Here is a 19,167-nt window from a genome sequence, read left to right on the forward strand (position 1 = left end):
CAGGTAAGGTAGTATAATAATGTTCTGTAAGTAAGACCAAAATCAAAGTATTTCTATACCAACGTATAGGCCGTATGTAGGCCTTCTATATTTAAAATGTATTTAAGAATTGTTTTATATTTCATTTAATATTTATTTTCATTAATTTCATTAAAATATTTGTGGTTTTTAATCCACTTTTTGACTACTAAATATGATTAGCTCTTTGCTAGAGAGGTCGATATACATGCTGCATTGATGCCAATTCCACTTGGAACCATTCATGTCATCGGACTCATAATTATGCTTTTCTATGGCAACACTATAAAAACAAAAGTGTAATTTGAGTAATCTTATTTATCAACAGAAAGGTATTTCCTGTGCATGTGCGAGACTTCCGATTAGTCACTAAATAAATAGAAGAACAAAGTGCAGTAATCAGTAAAACTATGTGTGCTAAAAACCAGTGCGTTTTTGATTACATAACATAAAGTAGTGTGTTTTTGTACAGCTAAACTAACTGTAAAATGGTCAAAACCATAATACAAGCATAGGCGGAGCGTGTGTAAGGCTTGGAACGCAATGGCCAATCAGAGGTGTTAAAGTTAGAATTGAAAACAATCTAACAGGAGCACTTATGCTGGGATGTGTAGGTAACCGACATGTAAATTGAAACTATTACAAGGACACGTATGTGTTATTTAAGGGAATCACATCTCCTTAGCCTTATCCTGGAGTTCGTTCACCCTTCGCCTATAAATACAAGTAATTCAAATTATTAAATTATTATTTATTAGATAGGGATATTATATTGTTATTCTATGCTATGTTAAACTGAATTGTATGTATTTCGTTTATTTTTTTATTATTATTTATTATTAAGATGTTAAAGGATTAGTTCACCCCAAAATTTTAATTCTGTCATTAATTACTCACCCTCATGTCGTTCCAAACTCGTAAGACATTTACTCATCTTCGGAACACAAACTGAAATCTGAGAACTTCCTTTCACTCCATTGAAAGCTTACGCAACTACCACTTTCAAGCCCCAGAAAGGTAGTAAAGACTTTATTAAAGTAATCCATGTGACTCCAAGGGTTTAACCTCAGTTTTATGAAGTGATGCGAGTACTTTACCTGTGCAAAAAAAGTTACCACTTTATTTACAAAATATTAATTTCCAAAGCGAGTTCACTCAACAACAATGTCTGCTCTAGTGGCAATACAATACGTAATTATTTTGTAAATAATGTGGTAAATTATGTGGTTTTTTTGCACAAACAAAGCACTCACGTGCAAAGCACTTCATAAAATTGAGGTTAACCCACTGGAGTCACATGGATTACGTTAATGATGTCTTTACCTTTCTGGGGCTTGAAAGTGGTAGTTGCGTAAGCTGTCAATGGAGTGACAGGAAGTTCTCAGATTTCATTGAAAAGATCTTCATTTGTGTTCCAAAGATGAATAAAAGTCTTACAGGTTTGGAACGACATGAGGGTGAGTAATTAATGACAGAATTTTCATTTTTGGGTTTAACAAAAGTCAATGATAGGAAATATTAAACAGAAATATTACAAATGTTACAAATATTACTATGCTGGAGCCACTGTCATTTTGAGTGTCCACATGACCATATAACCGAGATAAGCTCAATGGAAAATGTGCCTCTAAATTTTTTGCCTCACATTCATACAACCAACATAATAAACAGTTGTCAGATTCACATTCATTCGGATAAAGCTGAACTTGCTTTTAAGTGCAACTCTCTAGATATTTCACTTTCAAAGTGTCGCAAAATGAAGAAGACACGTAACAAAAATGTCACCTCAGGCACATTTTTCCCCAATGAGCCTGGGTTACTGCATTTATTTGCATACTGTAGTTTAACAATCACAAACTGTGCAAGTACCTACAAAATTACATATAGCCTACAAAGTGAGCAGTTCCCTATTAAACACTTCATAAATACACTGAAACATTTAAAAAAGCTTAATATTTATATGAACAAATGGGGTAAGTGCTTCATTACCTCACCCTGATGCTATTTGTTGGTTGTTTCAAACTATTTCAAAACTTTTTGGAGTAGATGGCCTTCCTATATCATCAAGGCCTTCACTTTCCTGCCTTGCCATGAGTACAGAACATTCCACATAAAGTAGTCATTTTTAGCAATTTTGAGCAGTCTGAACAATGATAAGACCTTATCTGTAGCAGGAATAGGGGAATGATGAGTACATTACAAGTTGGGACAGTTTCTTCCTGAAAGGGTCAAATCAAAACAATACAATAATAAGAACAGTGCTCAACAGTGCTTTCCCCCCTCAAAAGGTATGTTTTGCTGGCTAATGGAAACCGTGTTTTATTAGAGGGTGTTATCTGCACTGTTGGGCTCTAGTCTATGAAAGATTAATGAGTCTTGTGCTTATGGGGTTGCCAACCATAACCTGTAGTCTTTGCCCAATGCATAGTTCTCTCTATCGCAGCTGGCCTGCACGCATAGTTAACCTGTCATCTCTTGCCAATACAGGGCATCAGAGGTGCAGCACAAGATGTGTGGGTCAGCAAACAGCTGGTGACGACTGACCTCTTTATAGTTCCTCTCAGTTTCCAGGAAAAAGAGAAAAACAGCGAACAAGAGACTGACTGGTGGCCTATCAAACTCTCTCTGATAGAGCCATTTAGTTTGGAAAATACCCCTTGTTCATGGAGTGTTTCCTTTAGTTTTTCCTACCACCTTCAAAAGCAGAAACGTGGAGTTGAAAGCTGCACTTTAATATGCCCGCACATGCATCAAACAGACTAGCAAACTTATTTAAACTAGGCAAACAGATGTCTGTCATTTTAGATAAGAAAAAACACCAAAAGTCATGGATGCCTGCTCTTGTCAAACCATTAAGAGGTTACTTCGCTGAATACAGTCTTTTTTTTCCGACAAAGGTCATTCTATTTGTGAAACCCAGCAGGGACACTGCCTGCCAGCTTGCCCTTAGGTGATTTGCACAGAGTTGCGCCAATGAAAATGAGCTGCCTCTCTTGCGGGCCGCTTCCTTCATCCAGATATTGTTGTTCCAAGTATCGCTGATGTGTTTCCCTTTCCCTGCTTACCAACCTCATACAGCACATACAAACAGGTTTTAAAGTACTCTTATGAACTGTATGTACCTTAGAAGCTGCAGTCTGTGCTGTGCTTGGACCGTGTGTGGGTGTTTTCTGGATGAGAGGTGGTTTCGAATGGCCAATCAACCTGCTTCCCATGGGGACTTAAGACTGAGTGCCAAACTTATTTCTGCAGGGGATCTGAAGGCCGCAGTATCAGGCAAATATGCCAGTGTATGCGGTGCAAATCGGTCACATGTACTTCCTGCCAGATGAACTGATTAAAATCCATGTCTTCTCAGTGATAGCCACAACAAGAAGTCAAAAGAACTCCACAGAAGGAAAACAGAGGCCTAAAAATAACAAGAATGTTTAGTTAGAGCATTTCCATTGAAAATGAGTGTGTGTTTCCGCAGAATGTAAAGGAATTACACTACCGTTCAAAAGTTTAAGGTTGGTTTTTAAATGTTTTTGTAAGAAGTCTCTCAGGCTAACAAAGACTTTATTTATTTGACCAAAAATACAGTACTGTGGAATATTAATTGCATTTTAAACTGATTTAAAACTGTTTTCCATATTTTAAAATGTAATTTATTCCTCTGATGGCAAAGCTGAATTTTCAGCGGCCATTATCCAAGACTTCAATGTCACATGATGCTGCAGAAATAATTTTAATATGCCAATTTGGTGCTCAAGAAATATTGTTGAAAACGGTTTTGCTGCTTAATATTTTTTTGTGAAAACTGTGATACATTTTTTTTCCAGGATTCTTTGTTGAACAGAAAGTTAAAATAACCACATTTATTTGAAAAAGAAATTATTAGTCTTTACTGTCATATTTGATACATTTAATGCCTTCAGTTATTTGCTAAAAAAAAACCAAAAAAAAAAACATACTTCCTCAAACTTTTGAACATAGTACAGATTAAAGTGTCTTTTAAACCATGGTAAAAGTTCAGTTAGGTTCAACCTTTGTTAAAAGGATAGTTCACTCAAAATTTTTAATTCTGTCATTATTTCCTCACCTTCATGTTGTTCCAAACCTGTATGCCATTCTTTTTTCTGTGGAAGATATTTTGAAGAATACACACAATGGAAGTAAGTGGGAACCAATGCAGTTCGAACCCCACTGATTTTCAATTACTTTCTGTCCTTCCTAGAGGAAAAAAAAAATAAAAAAAAATAAAAAATAATATATATATATATATATATATATATATATATATATATATATATATATATATATATATATATATATATATATATATATAAAGTCACAAGGGTTTAAAACAACACGAGGGTGTGTAAAGAATGACAGAACTATCAATTTCATACATTAGGTATCAGGAATTAATAATGAACAAACTGTTAAGTTAACTGTTAAGAACCATTCGAAAATAAAGTCAACAGCGTATTGGTTTATAGCACAAATGCCCAGCTGTCAGGTGGTCAAATAAGCTCATAGTTAACTGGATCCTTAACGTAGACAACCTGGAGGAAATAGGCTTATCTGCTTCCTGATTTTTCCATTGGTCACTCCAGGGAATGGCTAAAATGCTTGTTCCCCCATACAATGGACCAGCGGTGGGCATTGTTACATTGTATTTGGTGAAATCCCACTTGCAGCGTTCCAGGATGTCATGACCAGCTCCTCAAACCCCTTCTATCACAATATGAACAGCTCATCTTAAAGAGAGAAACAGATGAGTCAGAGTAAATTGCTTCTTAATCTAGATAAGGAGCTGATCAAATTGTACAGTCATACAGGACAGACGTAATTGTTAAAACAACATCTTGACCAAAACCATGACTTAATTTTCAAGCAATAAAAATGAAACTAATGAAAAACATTGCCTTATGCTCAAAAATAATCAGGCACTTGTGGCATTTTTCCCCAACCTTCAATGTGCCATTTTGTGATTAATACCAGCATAAATGTATCAATATTAATATTAGTATTTGAACTTTATTTACTGCAAATAATAATCTTTTCTTACAAATTACATTACTGTGATTAATTTGATAAGTATCAGTATTAATGATCAATATTTGAACTTCATGATTATTTCTTGAAAATAATAAACATGATCTATAATATCTCTGGGATGACAATTCCTTTTTACAAATATGCCAAAGTAAATGGTAGGACACATCAACTTAACTTCTTACAGTGTGACATACATCAAATTCGCTGGAATGGGACAATGGGCTATTGATAAGACCCCAGGGGCCCATACTGAGGGAAATGGAAGTCCTTGGAACTCTCTAAAAAGTTTTAAAGGGGGACAGAGCAAACTGGTTGTGGGAACTGAACATGGGAAAGGGGAGTATTTAGAGTGTCTCTCCATTGTTTTTGTTGCTGATTGGAATCTACAGTGAATAATTATGCTGTAATTGTGCAGAGAGGCTGTACACATCCTGACTGAAGGGCCGAGAGAGGCTGGCAGGCGTCGTTCCTTCTTCCTATCACTCAGGAACAATAGGGCTGTTTGTCCTCTGGGACAAACTAGCACCTTTCCAGCACCAAACCCACAGTCTCCTACCTGGTTAGGCACAAACAGACATCCTCTCTCACACAACTACTGGACGTACAGGAATAGGAGTATACACGTACCAATACAGCAAGTCATTTGACCCCCATATGACATTCTCATAAGGCTGCATAATAAAATGAACCTCAGAGAATATGTTTCAAATGCAGTCTGAGCAATTACAATACATTTCAGAACAGAATGACCCAAACAGTACTCTCTAGTTTCTAATTTTTCCAATTATAGCTTACTTCACTTTCACAGTCAAATGTGTCTTGTCAAAATCTGCTAGATAGAATGACGTGCATGACAAATAAAGCAGTGGTTTTCAGCCAGGGATCTGGGGAGCCTCAGAAAATTTCCAAGGGGGCTTCATGATGACTTAAAATGATGTACGAAAAGATAAATCTGCTACCATTTTCTCTAAAAAGATAAAGCTCTAAAATTTAAAAAATACTTAATCCTTATCCAGTTAATCACGAGCAACAGGAAAAGTCATGAGGCCTATGAATATTGTTGTGGGTCTTCGGAGTCAAAAAGGGTTGAGAACCAGTGTTTTAAAGTGACACACAACTTCCCCTCAAACCAGCATAGCAAATAACACCAGCAGAACCTGTTAACTGTGGAACAAAACTTACATTAAGTTTATGGTGATGTAAAAGTTTTAGGGCCAACTTGAAGCCATGCACTGAGTTCAATGGCAATATTTCTTCAAATATAACCTTTTATAGAAAAATGTTTTGGGCAGACAAGCTGCCTGGTATCAGCATTCATGCTGATGTAAATCTAGATCAGCACTCATAAAGTTTCACTAGCTTGTTGGCAGCAGTGAAGCAAAACTCTTGCTGGAAAATGTTATGGTCACCTCGATTAAGTACTCTCTGGGGATTTGTGAGGTCTTGCCTTTCTGTTTTCTATTAAAGGGATAGATCACCCAAAAATGAAAATGCTGTCCTCATTTACTCTCCCTCATGTTGTTCCAAACCTGTATGACTTTCCTTCTTCTGTTGAACACAAAAGAAGATATTTTAAAGAAGGTTGGAAATTAAACAGTTGCTGGTCCCCATTGACTTCCATAGTATTTTTTTTTTCCTACTATGGAAGTCAATGGGGTCCAATCAGTCGTTTGGTTACCGACTTTCTTCAAAATATCTTCTTTTGTGTTCAGGAGAAGAAGGAAAGTCATATAGGTTTGGAACAACATGAGGGTGAGTAAATGAGGACAGCATTTTCATTTTTGGGTGATCTATCCCTTTAATCAAGCTGCGTGCTGAAAGAAAAATAATGTACAGCACAGAAAACAGACAATGCATCAGTCAAACGCAATCAGAAGTAAATGCACTACTTAAAGATGAAGAACATTTGTATGTATATATACATACATACATACATACATGATTTTAATCATTCTGAATACTGAAGAATGATCAGCAGACCTCTCTCAGAACAGAATCTAATGCTGCCACCTTTTATTGTGAATTTCAGATTGTAGCTTGTAATGTGATGCAATAAAAAGTCTCTGTACCACAAAATAAAAGTATGAAATGTCTATTGCGTTGCCTTACAATGTGATGAGGGTAATCTAATTCATAAACAACTCGTATGAGCTGATTCTTTTAGGTGAAGCAAAAACATACAGCACAGCTAATTTAATTTGATTGATAAATAAATTACTTTATGAGACGGCTCTTTGTAGTGAATCAAAAACATACGAAATTACCATTTTTTCATCAGAAACCAGAAACAAATGACTCTTACAAGCTGGCTTTTAAATGAATAGAAAGATTTTTTGGAAGATTTATGGAAGCAATATAGAAATATAGCTAAATTATTTGAAAGGAATCAAGTTATTAAAAGAAATTAATCAAATCTATATCTACACCCAGCCCTATTTATTATTTCTGGCATAGATGTTATTATAACATTTATTTAACCAGGAAACTAAGCACATTGAGATTAATAATCTCTTTTATAAGAGCGTCCTGGCCAAGACTGACAGACACAGCTCGTTTGAGTTTAACAGATAACATCCATCAATACATACACATATACACACACACAAGCAAATCCAATCAAATTTTAATTTAATACATAACTAAAACATCTACAGCCCGATGTTTCGTTCTCCAAATAATTTAAAACTACTTTGAAAATGTCCAATTAAACCAGCTCCCTAAGTTTCAACGTACTTTGCAAATTATTCCAGGCAGAGGGAGCAGCAAATTGAAATGCCTTTTTCCCCAATTCAGTACGCACCACTGGAACAGACAGTAAGAATAATTCCTGGGACCTTAGGCTATAGCTACAAACATAATTTAGGTATAAAGATATATATATACATATACCTACTTGAAAAGAGATTGCAATCTCGATGTGATTTTTTCCCCCTGGTAAAATAAAGGTAAAATAATAAAAATACATCTCCTGCATGGGGCATATTCAGGGTAGCAGTAATGCATCTGCGTTAAATTCAATATGGCGTCTAACCTGACTAAGGTCTATTGTTATGCAATGCAATGCAATGTGCAAAATTAATTTTAGCTGGAAAGATCATCTGACAAAAGGTACCAAAAGTACAGTGTAACTTCACATTTATTATGAACAGCCTCCCACACACTTCACCACAAAGTTAGCTGTGCAATTATCACTGACATTTTTGCCATAATGATGCTTATGAAAGCACTGCATGCGTAATGATCCCCGCAATAGTATGAGTTTACTGTACTATACAGGGAAATGGACTCAAAACTTACAGATAATTGGTTTAAAATATGAGATTGTTCTTTTGTTCCACATATCCAAAGTGAGTTCTTACATTAACCGAAAAGATTAACATCGGGGCAAAACTTCGCTTTCATTCCTCACTATTCACTCTGTCCATTATTACTAATTAGGCTGAAGACCTCGAAAACAGAGCTTATATGAATTTCTGAGCGTTCTGAATCTGAATCACTTCAGACACCCAAAGTTTAAACATCTCAAACAATTTCTAGCCTAACTCAAGTGTTGCCTTACATAGACGCACTCTTATTCACACAGACACAAACTTAACAAAGGTGGTCTTTCTTTGAGCTTCAGTCTCATGAGCATATGACAGGGAGCACAAATGGAAAAATTATCAAAGCCTTCCAAGTTTGGACTTATATAGTCATGTGTCTGCATGCCTAAGGGCAGAAGATGAATATTAAAAAGTCTCAAAAGAATGAAAGTTGTAAAATATTCTCTCAGCAGTCAAGTTCCACCAGCTGGCTTGGTAAATATTACAGCAAGACTCCATTTAATTAGGACGGCAGAATGAAGTATCATAGAAGTGGACATGAAATCACACACACACACACAATTTCTAGATGAAGTTCCTGTCCCTGGGGCCGTAGAGGTTGACAAATGAGCCAAAAGTTTGAGAAGTTGCACATCATTATATAGTAATCTTGGAGGACTTCATGACATTTAATAAGACTTAGTTCTTCACCGGTCGGTTTCTTTCCAGCACTGCCCTAGGTGTGAATTCCAGTTTGTCCTTCAGGCTGAGGACCTGTGTACTGTCCTGACCGGTCAGTTCCTCTAATTTTCTATCCTCCCGTAGCTCTGCAATGCCCCTCTCTTCTCCTGGGGCATTTGGGGTGCCCCTTATAAACCACTCAAGTTGGTATCCAACAGCACCAACCACAAAGGCCACTGGGAAGGTCACATAGGGTGCATAAGTGCGCACGGCAGTCCAGATCAATGGCCACATGGTTGCAGACTCAGAAATACACCTGAAAAAAGTAATTTCAAGTTCTAGAAGGTTATTTACCTTTGGCAAGCTGACAATGTCTCATTACTCTGGTAACCGGTGCAAAATAAAAGGATTGCAAATATACATATGCTTTCATACAACCAAGGAAACAACATTGTAAATATTGTTTTTAGAGGGTAGAGGGATCTAATGACATAAACATGATCGTGTTAATATGTCCAACAACACACACACACACACACTCAGACATTGCTAGTAAATTTATATTTATATTATACGATTATAGAAAGTCATGTAACTGTTACAAGGGTACCGGTGTCATAGCATGAGGTGTGAAATGGCGCTATAAAAATACATTAATAAGACATAATGGGTTCCTAAACACATAGTGAGAATCCCGCTGACGGTTTAGTGCGTAATATTTCATACATTCCTTAAATCATTTGCGCGTGCCTTTATAAAATCTCATGACTGTACATACCTCTAATCACTAGGCGACTCCACTTCCTGCCTCGTTGCGTCACTGTAAACAACAATCTGATTGGCTATTTGTTTACGTCAGAATGACGTTTTAAATTCTCATTCGTTCAGGGAGGGGAAAAAAAGTTGAATGCAGGATGTCCTGGTAAAGCAATGCTGACACCCAGTGACCAATGCTGAAACACACTGCGTGGGTTTGTCCTGAAATTACAGCTTATTCTTATTTTTGAATAAGTACGAATATCAATTTAGACAATGTTTTAGATGTATTTTTTTATTAAACAAGAAAAAAGTAAAAAGCAAAAAACAAAAACAAATGAGAGAATACTTCACAAATACAACAGATTTTTTTATTTTTTTATTATTGTAAGCAAAACAAAAATTCACCATTTATTGTTTTATATGAAATAAATGAGTGTGGACAGTTAAGGATAGCATAAATATACCCAAAAAAAAAAAAAAAAAAAAAAAAAAATTGGAGAGAGAGAACTAAACATTTAATTTCAAGCATTCATTATCACAAGTTTTCATATTTTGGCTAATATAAAAAAAAAGTGAAAATATTCACTTCCATGACAAACACCCATTAATTAGTAAATGGTGCTTGTTGCATAGCTAATGGCATTTTATTCACATGTACCACTGATAATTTTGGCATTAGTTTAATAACTGGATTACATATGTGTGGTAGACTTTTGCGATGAGTGCTATATTTGGCTAGTTGGCAATGAACAGTTTTCAGCTCATTGTGGTGAAACAAGGCAGAGCTGCAGTGAAAGGCACTGTTCAGAGGGTGAAGTGTCGTGCCACACATTCAGAGTCAGGTCATCTTCTGAATTGCTCATGCAGTTCTTTACATCAGTCTGATAACGGCACTAGACAGGAAGTCTTCGTAACTCAACCTCACATTGCCAGTCATGCCGGTGTCTTTCTCGCGGAAGGCTTGGGTCATGCTCTGGAGCTGCGTGCACACCTGAATGAAGCGGTCCAGCTGGAGAACCCCAGTCACACCGGGTGCAGAGTAACGGTTCACCAGTTCCTGAATAAACTGAGGACTCAGATTGTAGCCCATCTGAGATAATGCTGGAAGATAAGAAACACATGGGTAAATACAAACATTACATTTACACTATACCGTTTACAAGTTTAGTGTTTTTTTTGTGTGTTTTTTTTTTTAAGAAGTCTCTTATGCTCACCAAGGCTGCATTTATTTGATTAAAAAAATACAGTAAAAACAGTAATATTATGAAATCTGCTCTACTTTAATAAAATGTAATTTATTCCTGTGATGCAAAGATGAATTTTCAGCATCATTACTCCAGTCTTCATTGTCACATGATCCTTCAGAAATCATTCTAATATGATAATTTGCTGCTCAAGAAACATTTATTTTTATCAATGTTGAAAACAGTTTCAAACAATGTTGAAATTGCGATCATTTTTATTCAGGATTCTTTAATGAATAGAAAGTTCAAAAGAACTGCATTTATTTGAAACAGAAATATTTTGTAACATTATAAATCGTTTAATTGTCACTTTTGATCAATTTAATGCGTCCTTGCTTTCTTTAAAAAAATAATTAAATAATAATAATAAAGTAAAAATCTTACTGGCCCGAAACTTTTAAACAGTCGTGTACATAAAACAGGGAATTATTACATTGCTAACCTCTTGTTTGACACAAAGGTTTATGCTTTTTATTGAGTAAGCAACAAAAAAGTAGAAGAGTTTTGAAAATTAGAAGGACGTCTGCCAAACAAAGCCTATACAGGCTCAACTAAACCGTTCTACTGTTGTTTTTGTATCCACTATGTTTTCAATACACTGTCACTCACCAGTAATCAACCATGCACTTTCAGGCTTATTCACATCTTTATAATGGCATTCACTATTTAGTTAGCCTGAGAACATGACTCTGCTAACTATAGAATAGCGTTGTTCGTACAAAATCAATGAGGATAAAAAAAGACACTGCCAGATAACAGCTACAATTTTGAGATTATTTTAAGAGCAATTTTCCATGACGTCTCAAAAATGAAATCATCCAAACAATAATGCTGCATTAAATCGCACAGGATTAGATGAAAAAAGGGGTTTACAGCAGAGAACACAAGCTCAGTAACTGTCTTTTCCTTACAAACTTTCTTTGACTGCCACATCTTGTGTGTGTGTGGTCCTAGTAAGCCCTACGTTATAGGGACAGAATGTCCCCAAAAGGACAAAGACTTCGGATATTGCCATATTTCTGGGGACATTCATTTTTGGTCCCCATCGGGAAAACCGATTATAAATCATACCAAGTAAAAAATAAATAAAAAATAGATCTAAAAATACAGAAAGTTTTCTGTGATGGATAGGTTTAAGGGAAGGGTTAGGGAAAGGAATATATAGTTTGTACAGTATGAAAATCATTATGTCTATGGAATGTACCTCTAAAACATGAAAACCCAATGTGTGTGTGTGTGTGTGTGTGTGTGTGTGTGTGTGTGTGTGTGAGAGAGTACAGATTTGGCTAAACCTGAGGGCCAAATGTCCTCACTTATATACTGAAATATTATGGCAACCGACTGACTAGTGAGGATATTTTACAGGTCCTCACTAGTTTAAAAGGCTTATAAATTGTCCAAAACGTGTTTTTATAAAAATATAGTGTTTTGCACATTGTGTGATGGGTGGGTTTAGGGGTAGGGGTTGGGTTAGGCCATAGAAAATATAATTAACTGATTTGAAATCAATGGAAGTCATGCAATATGCAATTTCATCACTAATATAGTCAAACAAATGTGTGTGTGTGTGGTTCAAGCATACCCTACGTTATTGGAAAAAAATGTCCCCAAAAAGATGGCAAACCCTTCCATATTTAAACAAATATGTTCTTTCCTGGAAATGTTATTAATTTAAGTTATTTGTAATTATGATTAACTATGATTAGTAAACACATTAATCTCTTTGCAAAAAACAAATATAAGTGAAATGCTACTGTATGTGAATCACTTAAAATGCTTCGAGAAAATACACATAAAAACATGTTAGCTGATGAAAGCAGTGGAAACTTCCTGTGGTTAGATTTAGGTTTTGATTACCAAATCTAAAAGTAATACCAGTACTTTACTAAGTGCTAAATGTGAGTAAAAATAAATTTTCACAAGTAAATAAAAAGACTGGCAATTGGCTGGTAGGTTTAATAAGAGCTACAACACGATATGTGGTCTATATAAAATTGTTAGAATGACAATCTGACACTGCTGTAAATTAAAATAACTGATTTAAATAATTCATCCAGAATTCCATGTGGAGATAGTCTGGCTATCACCAGACCAAGCTTAATCTTATAAGATTGAACATTGGTCTGGGGAGTCTGCTCTGTATTTTCTACTGCACAAGAGACGTGATCAACGGGCATAGTTCAAAAGACTCTGTACGCAATTGGATAGACCTTCAACCAATCAGACTGACGATCCAGGTGACGTACTTTGCAGTGAAAACCCCAGGCAGGAAATGTGTCAACAAACGTGTTGGTTTGGAGCATTGAAGCAGCAATGTCATCAAGCGATTTTTGCAGGTTGTGCACAAAAAAAAAAACATGAAAGTGAGTGGTATTTACACCCTCTCGAGCGATTTGTTTGCCAAACTAAAGAAGCCATTGAGCATCGTCGAGAGGTTAAAAGGAATTGAATTGGATTAAACCCGCCAATAGCGCGCCAGGTGGATGAGCCAGTTTGTGATCGGTCCCCGCAAATTTGTAACGGAAGCAGGATAGAAGAATGTCCAGGTTTCCAGCCTGAGCTGCAGGGCGAAATCAAATCGCTGGCGGATCGGGCTGGGTTTACCCGGTCTAATGTGGAGATACTCTACTATTCAAAAGTTTGTTTGTTTTGTAAAGAATTTTATACTTTTATTAAAAAATAAAAATAAAAAAAAAGATTCTAATCAGTGCTTAGTGACTACAACTGTTGTCATAACAGTGTATCATGTTGTCTTGTAGGGCTGGGTATCGATTCAGATGTTACAATTCGATTCGATTTCGATTCGCAAGCTCTAATTCGATTCGATTTCGATTCTCGATTCGATTTTCGATTTCGATTCTCGATTCGATTTTTCCAATTTTGATTCTAAATTAATTTCGATTCGACTCACTCAATGAATATTAAATACAAATCCTATATTTATTAAAAAAAGAAAAAGAAAAGAAAAAAAAGTGAACAAGTTTTCAAGTGTTTAATTAATAAAAAGAAATTAAGAGCTACAAACCTGTATATTAAACTCTTTTTATTTTAGGTACACTTGGGTACATTAAAACAGAACCCAACTCTATATTTCAAATGCATACAATGAATAGACAGGATTTTGATGCAAGATGAAAAATTGATGCTGAAAATTGGACAAGTCAGAACAGTCGCATGTCTTGATCAAACAGGTTAACAATCCTCACATAAACCCACATATAAAAACGTTGCATATAATATAATATGTGCCCTTCCTGTCTAACAGCTAGGCCATAGAAATTGAATAAAATTATCAAACAGTCTGTGTTGCATTAATTATAAATTATATATTGACTAATCAAAGTTACAAAAGTTCTTTATTCAAGAGCAGTGAGTGTTTTTCTCTGTTCTCTTTGTTCTTTGATTAACTTAAATGACAGAGATAATTAGTGGCTACAGTGTACTGTCCCTTTAAGACCAGCCGCTGTTGACAGAGACGCGGAACTCACACGCGGACTCATTCTCTCACGAGGCACAACTCTTCACGTTCGTCATAAGACTGCTCTTATGTTATAAAGATACTCGACAAAAATACATTTTGGCATAATTGTGTGTGTTCTTCGTTCAAGCGTGAAAGATAATTCTATTCTGTGCTGTCTTGTGCGCACGCACGATATCATCGCAAGTTTTTCTGTCACAGTCACGACAGCATTTTGGCAGCATTTTGGTCATATAGCCTAATTGCGTATAGGCTTGTCATAGCGATTGCGATATGATTAAACGTGCAGCACTAATTGAGGTTATTTTATGATTTAGATAAAACTACCATAAAATCTCACAGCATTAGCTATAAAATTGAGTTTGCAAGCCTATATGAACAGTGGAGGAAAACTAATACATAAAGATGGAAAAAAATCGATTCTTGGCGTTTGAGAATCGATTTTGAATCGACCACATTTTAAAAAACGATTAATCGAAAAATCGATTTTTTTGCCCAGCCCTATTGTCTTGGGTCCTTTTTGACCTCTAATTTACTCACCCTGGTGCATCTCATTGCTGTTAATTGATCCCGATCGGTCCCGGTCGAACTGTTGGAACATTGCCCTCCACTGCTGCAGAAACATCCACAGTGCAGAGAAACCATAGACATCTACGCGTCCGGATTTGGTCTTGTCAAACATATCTGGAAATGAAGACAAATCCCTGATTTCCTTTGGCACTGGAGATGTCATCAGATGACTTCTATTTTTGTATTGTTTTGTTTTGTTTGACATTGCAGCATTATGAATTTAGTTATATTGTGATACAAGCATCCATTCAATAATTTAGCCGCTGTCAGGAGGGTTATGTTAACAATGGCAGCACTCACTGAGCATCATTATGCAGGTTTCGTCATTGAAACTGGAGTTGTTGGAATTCATGAGCGCTTGCTTCAGCTCTTTTCCGTTAATGTAGCCACTATGATCTGTGTCCACAGAAGAAAACCACTGGTAGGCCTCAGGGTTCACACCGGGAGGAATGTTACCTACAACATGAGAACGGCCTGCATTAGTGAGTTAGATGCAAATGAATTTCCAAAATATTCCAAAATGAGATCATTCAGTCAGTTAAAAACAGATCACTTAACCATAGTTAACCACAGGTCAAAATAGTATTTAGGAATGAAACAATAACTCAAAAAAAGATTATTTTTGGTGTATACTCAAATCCCTTTGGTCGTTTTTTGGACGGACAAAAAAGGATACAAAGAAAATAAATAAATAGCTCATTTATATTCACATGTGGTATCTGCTATTTACTGAATGGAGCAGTTTCAGATGCAGCATATGCCTAAGTGTGCAAAAGATTGTTCATTACTTGCAAAATGACAGTAGGACGATGATGAGAACAAGCAGTCCTATAGGTCGGATTTGAAAAACATCTTGGAAATGGGCCCAGTGTGAACAAGCCTAGGTTGTCAGTGATATGTCATCTTGGTCCCAAGAGGGACAAGAATAAGTTGTGCAATTTGGTGAAGCGCAGACGGTCACTGTATCCCTCGGGAGGGATAAGCACTGTTCAGAGGACAGTCTCTGAATTTGACAGACTTTCCCACAGGACATTACAGAATACTTACCGACATAAACGCAGAAGGACACATACACACGAACCCCTTCGCTCAGAATTACCACACTCATCACTCTAATTCTCCTGTGGGCACATTCTGTACCAGATCAGTACAAGCTGCTTCTGCCATCCTGCAGTGTCTCAGCATCAGTCATTCAGTGAGGGGCATGTGACACAGCTGCAGTGCAGGAGGATCAAGGACCTTGTCTGCAGCACCTTCATAAATTCCTGTCTTTCGTATTTTATTCACAGCCCTCAGCCACTGCATGCCTGATGGAACGGCATCGGCTCGCGCTGTCTTAGCTGCCAACCCTGACACTCAGACATCATCAGTCAAATCAGCCCGGAGCTGCTGCCTACCCCTCCTGAGACCATGTTAAAAAATTCACCTGCTGGACCAACATCTATTACGGTGCATCTGAAGATGTATGAAGCTGTGGAAAACATTCTGATAAAAAAAAAAGTAACTACCTTCCTATTCCTCCACAGTCTATTAACCAAAAGGTGAGAAATTAACATGATATACACTACCATTTAAACGTTTTTTAATGTTTTGAAAGACGTCTCTTGTGCTCATCAATTCTGCATTTATTCATTAAAAAAAATACAGTAAAAAAGTAATATTGTGAATATTATTACAATTTTAAATAAGTGTTAATTTAAAATGTACAAAAAATAACTTTTAATATTAATATTACAACTTTTAATTTTATGAACTTAAATAATGTAAACTTTACATTTTTATATATTTTAAAATGTAATTTATTCTTGTGATGTCAAAGCTGAATTTTCAGCATCATTACTCCAGTCTTCAGTGTCACATGATCCTTCAGAAATCATTCTAATATGCTGATTTGATGCTCAAGAAGCCTTTATTATTATCGATGTTGTAAACAGTTGCTGCTTAATATTTTTTTGTAGGATTCTTTGATGGAACAGAAAGTTCAAAAGAACAACATACATTTATTTGAAATAGAACTCATAAGTCTTTACTGTCACTTTTGATCGTTTTAATGCATCCTTGCTAAATAAAAAAACATATATATATATTTTTTTTTTAAGAAAATAAAAAAAAGCTTGGGTGTCCTTTTTGTACACACAAACACACACACATTTGCATACAGAAATAATTTAGTAATATATTTATATATATATATGCTCCTAATATACTCTACCCAACTAAAATGAAATAGAGTTACACATCTCTAACCTGCAGGTGCCTGCTGACTATATGGTCCTCTCTGGGGTTGTCCATAACCTCCGTATGGACCACCAGGAGCTTGGCCCCCACCGTACGCCGCTCCTGGTCCAGGTTGACCATGAGACCCGTATGGAGCCCCTCCGCCATACTGTTGCCCAGGAACGGCACTGCCATAATGTGAACCATACTGTCCACCAGCAGGACCACCTCCATACGGCGCCCCTGGAGGGGGGTGGCGTTGGGGAGCGTTACCACCTGGTCCCGGATAACCCTTTGAAAAACAAATAAGGAAAAGCTTGTATTGGGGAAATGTTTGTATGAAACATCAACAGAGAATCAACTGTGGCCCATAACAAAGGCAACTATGTCACTAAAACAATAAATAAAGGATTATAATTTAAATGAAAGGTTAGGTGAATATGTACATTCTGTCATCATTCACTCGCCCTCAAGTTGTACCGTATGACTAAATCTCTTACATGGGTGGAACACTAAAATGTATATTATTATTATACCGATATTTATATAATATTTATAATATGAATATAGAAACTAAGGTTACATTTAATTTTAAGGTGAAATAGTTACATTGTACTTACTCAAATAACTACTGAGTAATATTAATGAACTACATGTACAGTACTACTTACTATAGAGTTATGGTTAGAGTTAGGGTTTGGTTTAGGGTTACATATTTAAAGTGATTACTATAGTAAGTACATGCAGTAACATGTAACTATGACACCTTAAAAAGTGTTACTGGAACTATTTTAGGAAAAATTAGATATTCAGTCACCATTCACTTTCAATGGATGCTTTTCCATTCAATGAAAGTGATTGGTGACTGAGACTGTCTAACATTCATCTCTTCTGTTACGGAAGGAAAAGTTCGGACCATAACATGGTACGGAGTCATACTGGTATCTCATATTCTTTTATTTAGTTTTTACAGCAGTAACAATAACTGCGGGTTATGGTGGATGATGGTAAAAGGGTAACGTTAGCAACGTTACAGTGGCTAACGTTAGACCCAAAAGTGACACATTTCCATTTAGCATCTTTGTTGAATGACATTAATCAAGATAAAGATGTAAAACACATAATCATTTCATTTAATGTGATAAACTACTGACCAACACGCAATCAACACACACAAAAACATAATTTGAAAGTATTTCAAATCAGAGTAGCTACAGGGCTAACTGGCTAGCCTGTAAAAAGCCTGTTTTAGGCGATTACGCGATCACAAATATGCATAATTTCCCTGTACACCAAACACTAAGAGTTTAGACCGTTAGATAAATATGAAATAATTATATAAACATTAAATATACATATAAATATTAAAAAAGGCTAAACCCGGAAGAAAGATTTTACCTGTCCGTAATAACTCATTCCGCGGAGAATCTTTCTTTAGCAAATGGAGCGATCGGGCTGTATTTAATAAGACCCGCCTCCTGAAGCTGATTGGTTCGCTATCACGTTTGTCAAAGGCGCAGCCTCATATTTTCCATCACATTGGTTAAAACAATGGAAAACTGCTCATCATCGTAGAAACTTTGAGTCACTGTTTACATGGTATTTTGTTTAACCATATTTATGAAGGCGGGTGGATAGAGTTTTTATATTGAGGTAAGAGCGTGATTTATGTGGCCATTTGTAATATACCATTAGGATGTACTGTAAGGCTACATGACATCTCTTGGCTTTGAGCAAATGTCTGTCTTGAAGTGTCTTCATAGGCCTATTGGAGACCAGGGCTAGTTGTCACAATTTTTACTCATGTGAATATTCCTTCATTTCTGTCAGTTTCTGTACAGACATATAGCCTACC

At 36.1% G+C, this 19,167-nt stretch overlaps 3 protein-coding genes across 3 annotated transcripts in view; 1 reads left to right on the forward strand and 2 right to left on the reverse strand.

The window, feature by feature from the left end:
- The window catches only part of gja4 (gap junction protein alpha 4), a 4,373-nt gene extending 4,197 nt beyond the window's left edge, over positions 1-176 (forward strand). Inside the window, exon 2 of the mRNA XM_082187111.1 lies at positions 1-176. This exon is cut by the window's left edge and continues 1,338 nt beyond it. The gene's annotated coding sequence lies outside the window, so the exon portion shown is untranslated.
- Positions 177-7,476: 7,300 nt separating this feature from the next.
- smim12 (small integral membrane protein 12) lies at positions 7,477-9,914 on the reverse strand. Its single transcript, XM_082187135.1, has 2 exons — positions 9,823-9,914; positions 7,477-9,360 (listed from the first exon to the last, which is right to left on the reverse strand). Exon 2 carries the CDS (start codon positions 9,336-9,338, stop codon positions 9,063-9,065), a length of 276 nt encoding a protein of 91 aa, XP_082043261.1. The 5' UTR covers positions 9,339-9,360; positions 9,823-9,914; the 3' UTR covers positions 7,477-9,062.
- Positions 9,915-10,149: 235 nt separating this feature from the next.
- pef1 (penta-EF-hand domain containing 1) lies at positions 10,150-18,858 on the reverse strand. The gene is made up of 5 exons (XM_082187116.1): positions 18,711-18,858; positions 17,343-17,604; positions 15,396-15,551; positions 15,066-15,209; positions 10,150-10,904 (listed from the first exon to the last, which is right to left on the reverse strand). Exons 1-5 carry the CDS (start codon positions 18,726-18,728, stop codon positions 10,675-10,677), a joined length of 810 nt encoding a protein of 269 aa, XP_082043242.1. The 5' UTR covers positions 18,729-18,858; the 3' UTR covers positions 10,150-10,674.
- Between the last annotated feature and the right edge of the window lie 309 nt (positions 18,859-19,167).

This window comes from Leuciscus leuciscus (assembly GCF_965113295.1).
Source record: "Leuciscus leuciscus genome assembly, chromosome: 12".
Taxonomy (NCBI): domain Eukaryota; kingdom Metazoa; phylum Chordata; class Actinopteri; order Cypriniformes; family Leuciscidae; genus Leuciscus; species Leuciscus leuciscus.

What these genes read in the sequence shown, in the direction of transcription:
- pef1 (XM_082187116.1), bottom strand. An exon ending in TAGTCAGCAGGCACCTGCAG is followed by an intron (nt 15,552 to 17,342) that starts GTTAGAGATGTG and finishes CTCATGTTGTAG; the next exon opens with GTAACATTCCTCCCGGTGTG. An exon ending in AACCTGCATAATGATGCTCA is followed by an intron (nt 15,210 to 15,395) that starts GTGAGTGCTGCC and finishes CTTCATTTCCAG; the next exon opens with ATATGTTTGACAAGACCAAA.
- smim12 (XM_082187135.1), bottom strand. Translation starts at nt 9,338, where the DNA reads ATGTGGCCATTGATCTGGACTGCCGTGCGCACTTATGCACCCTATGTG.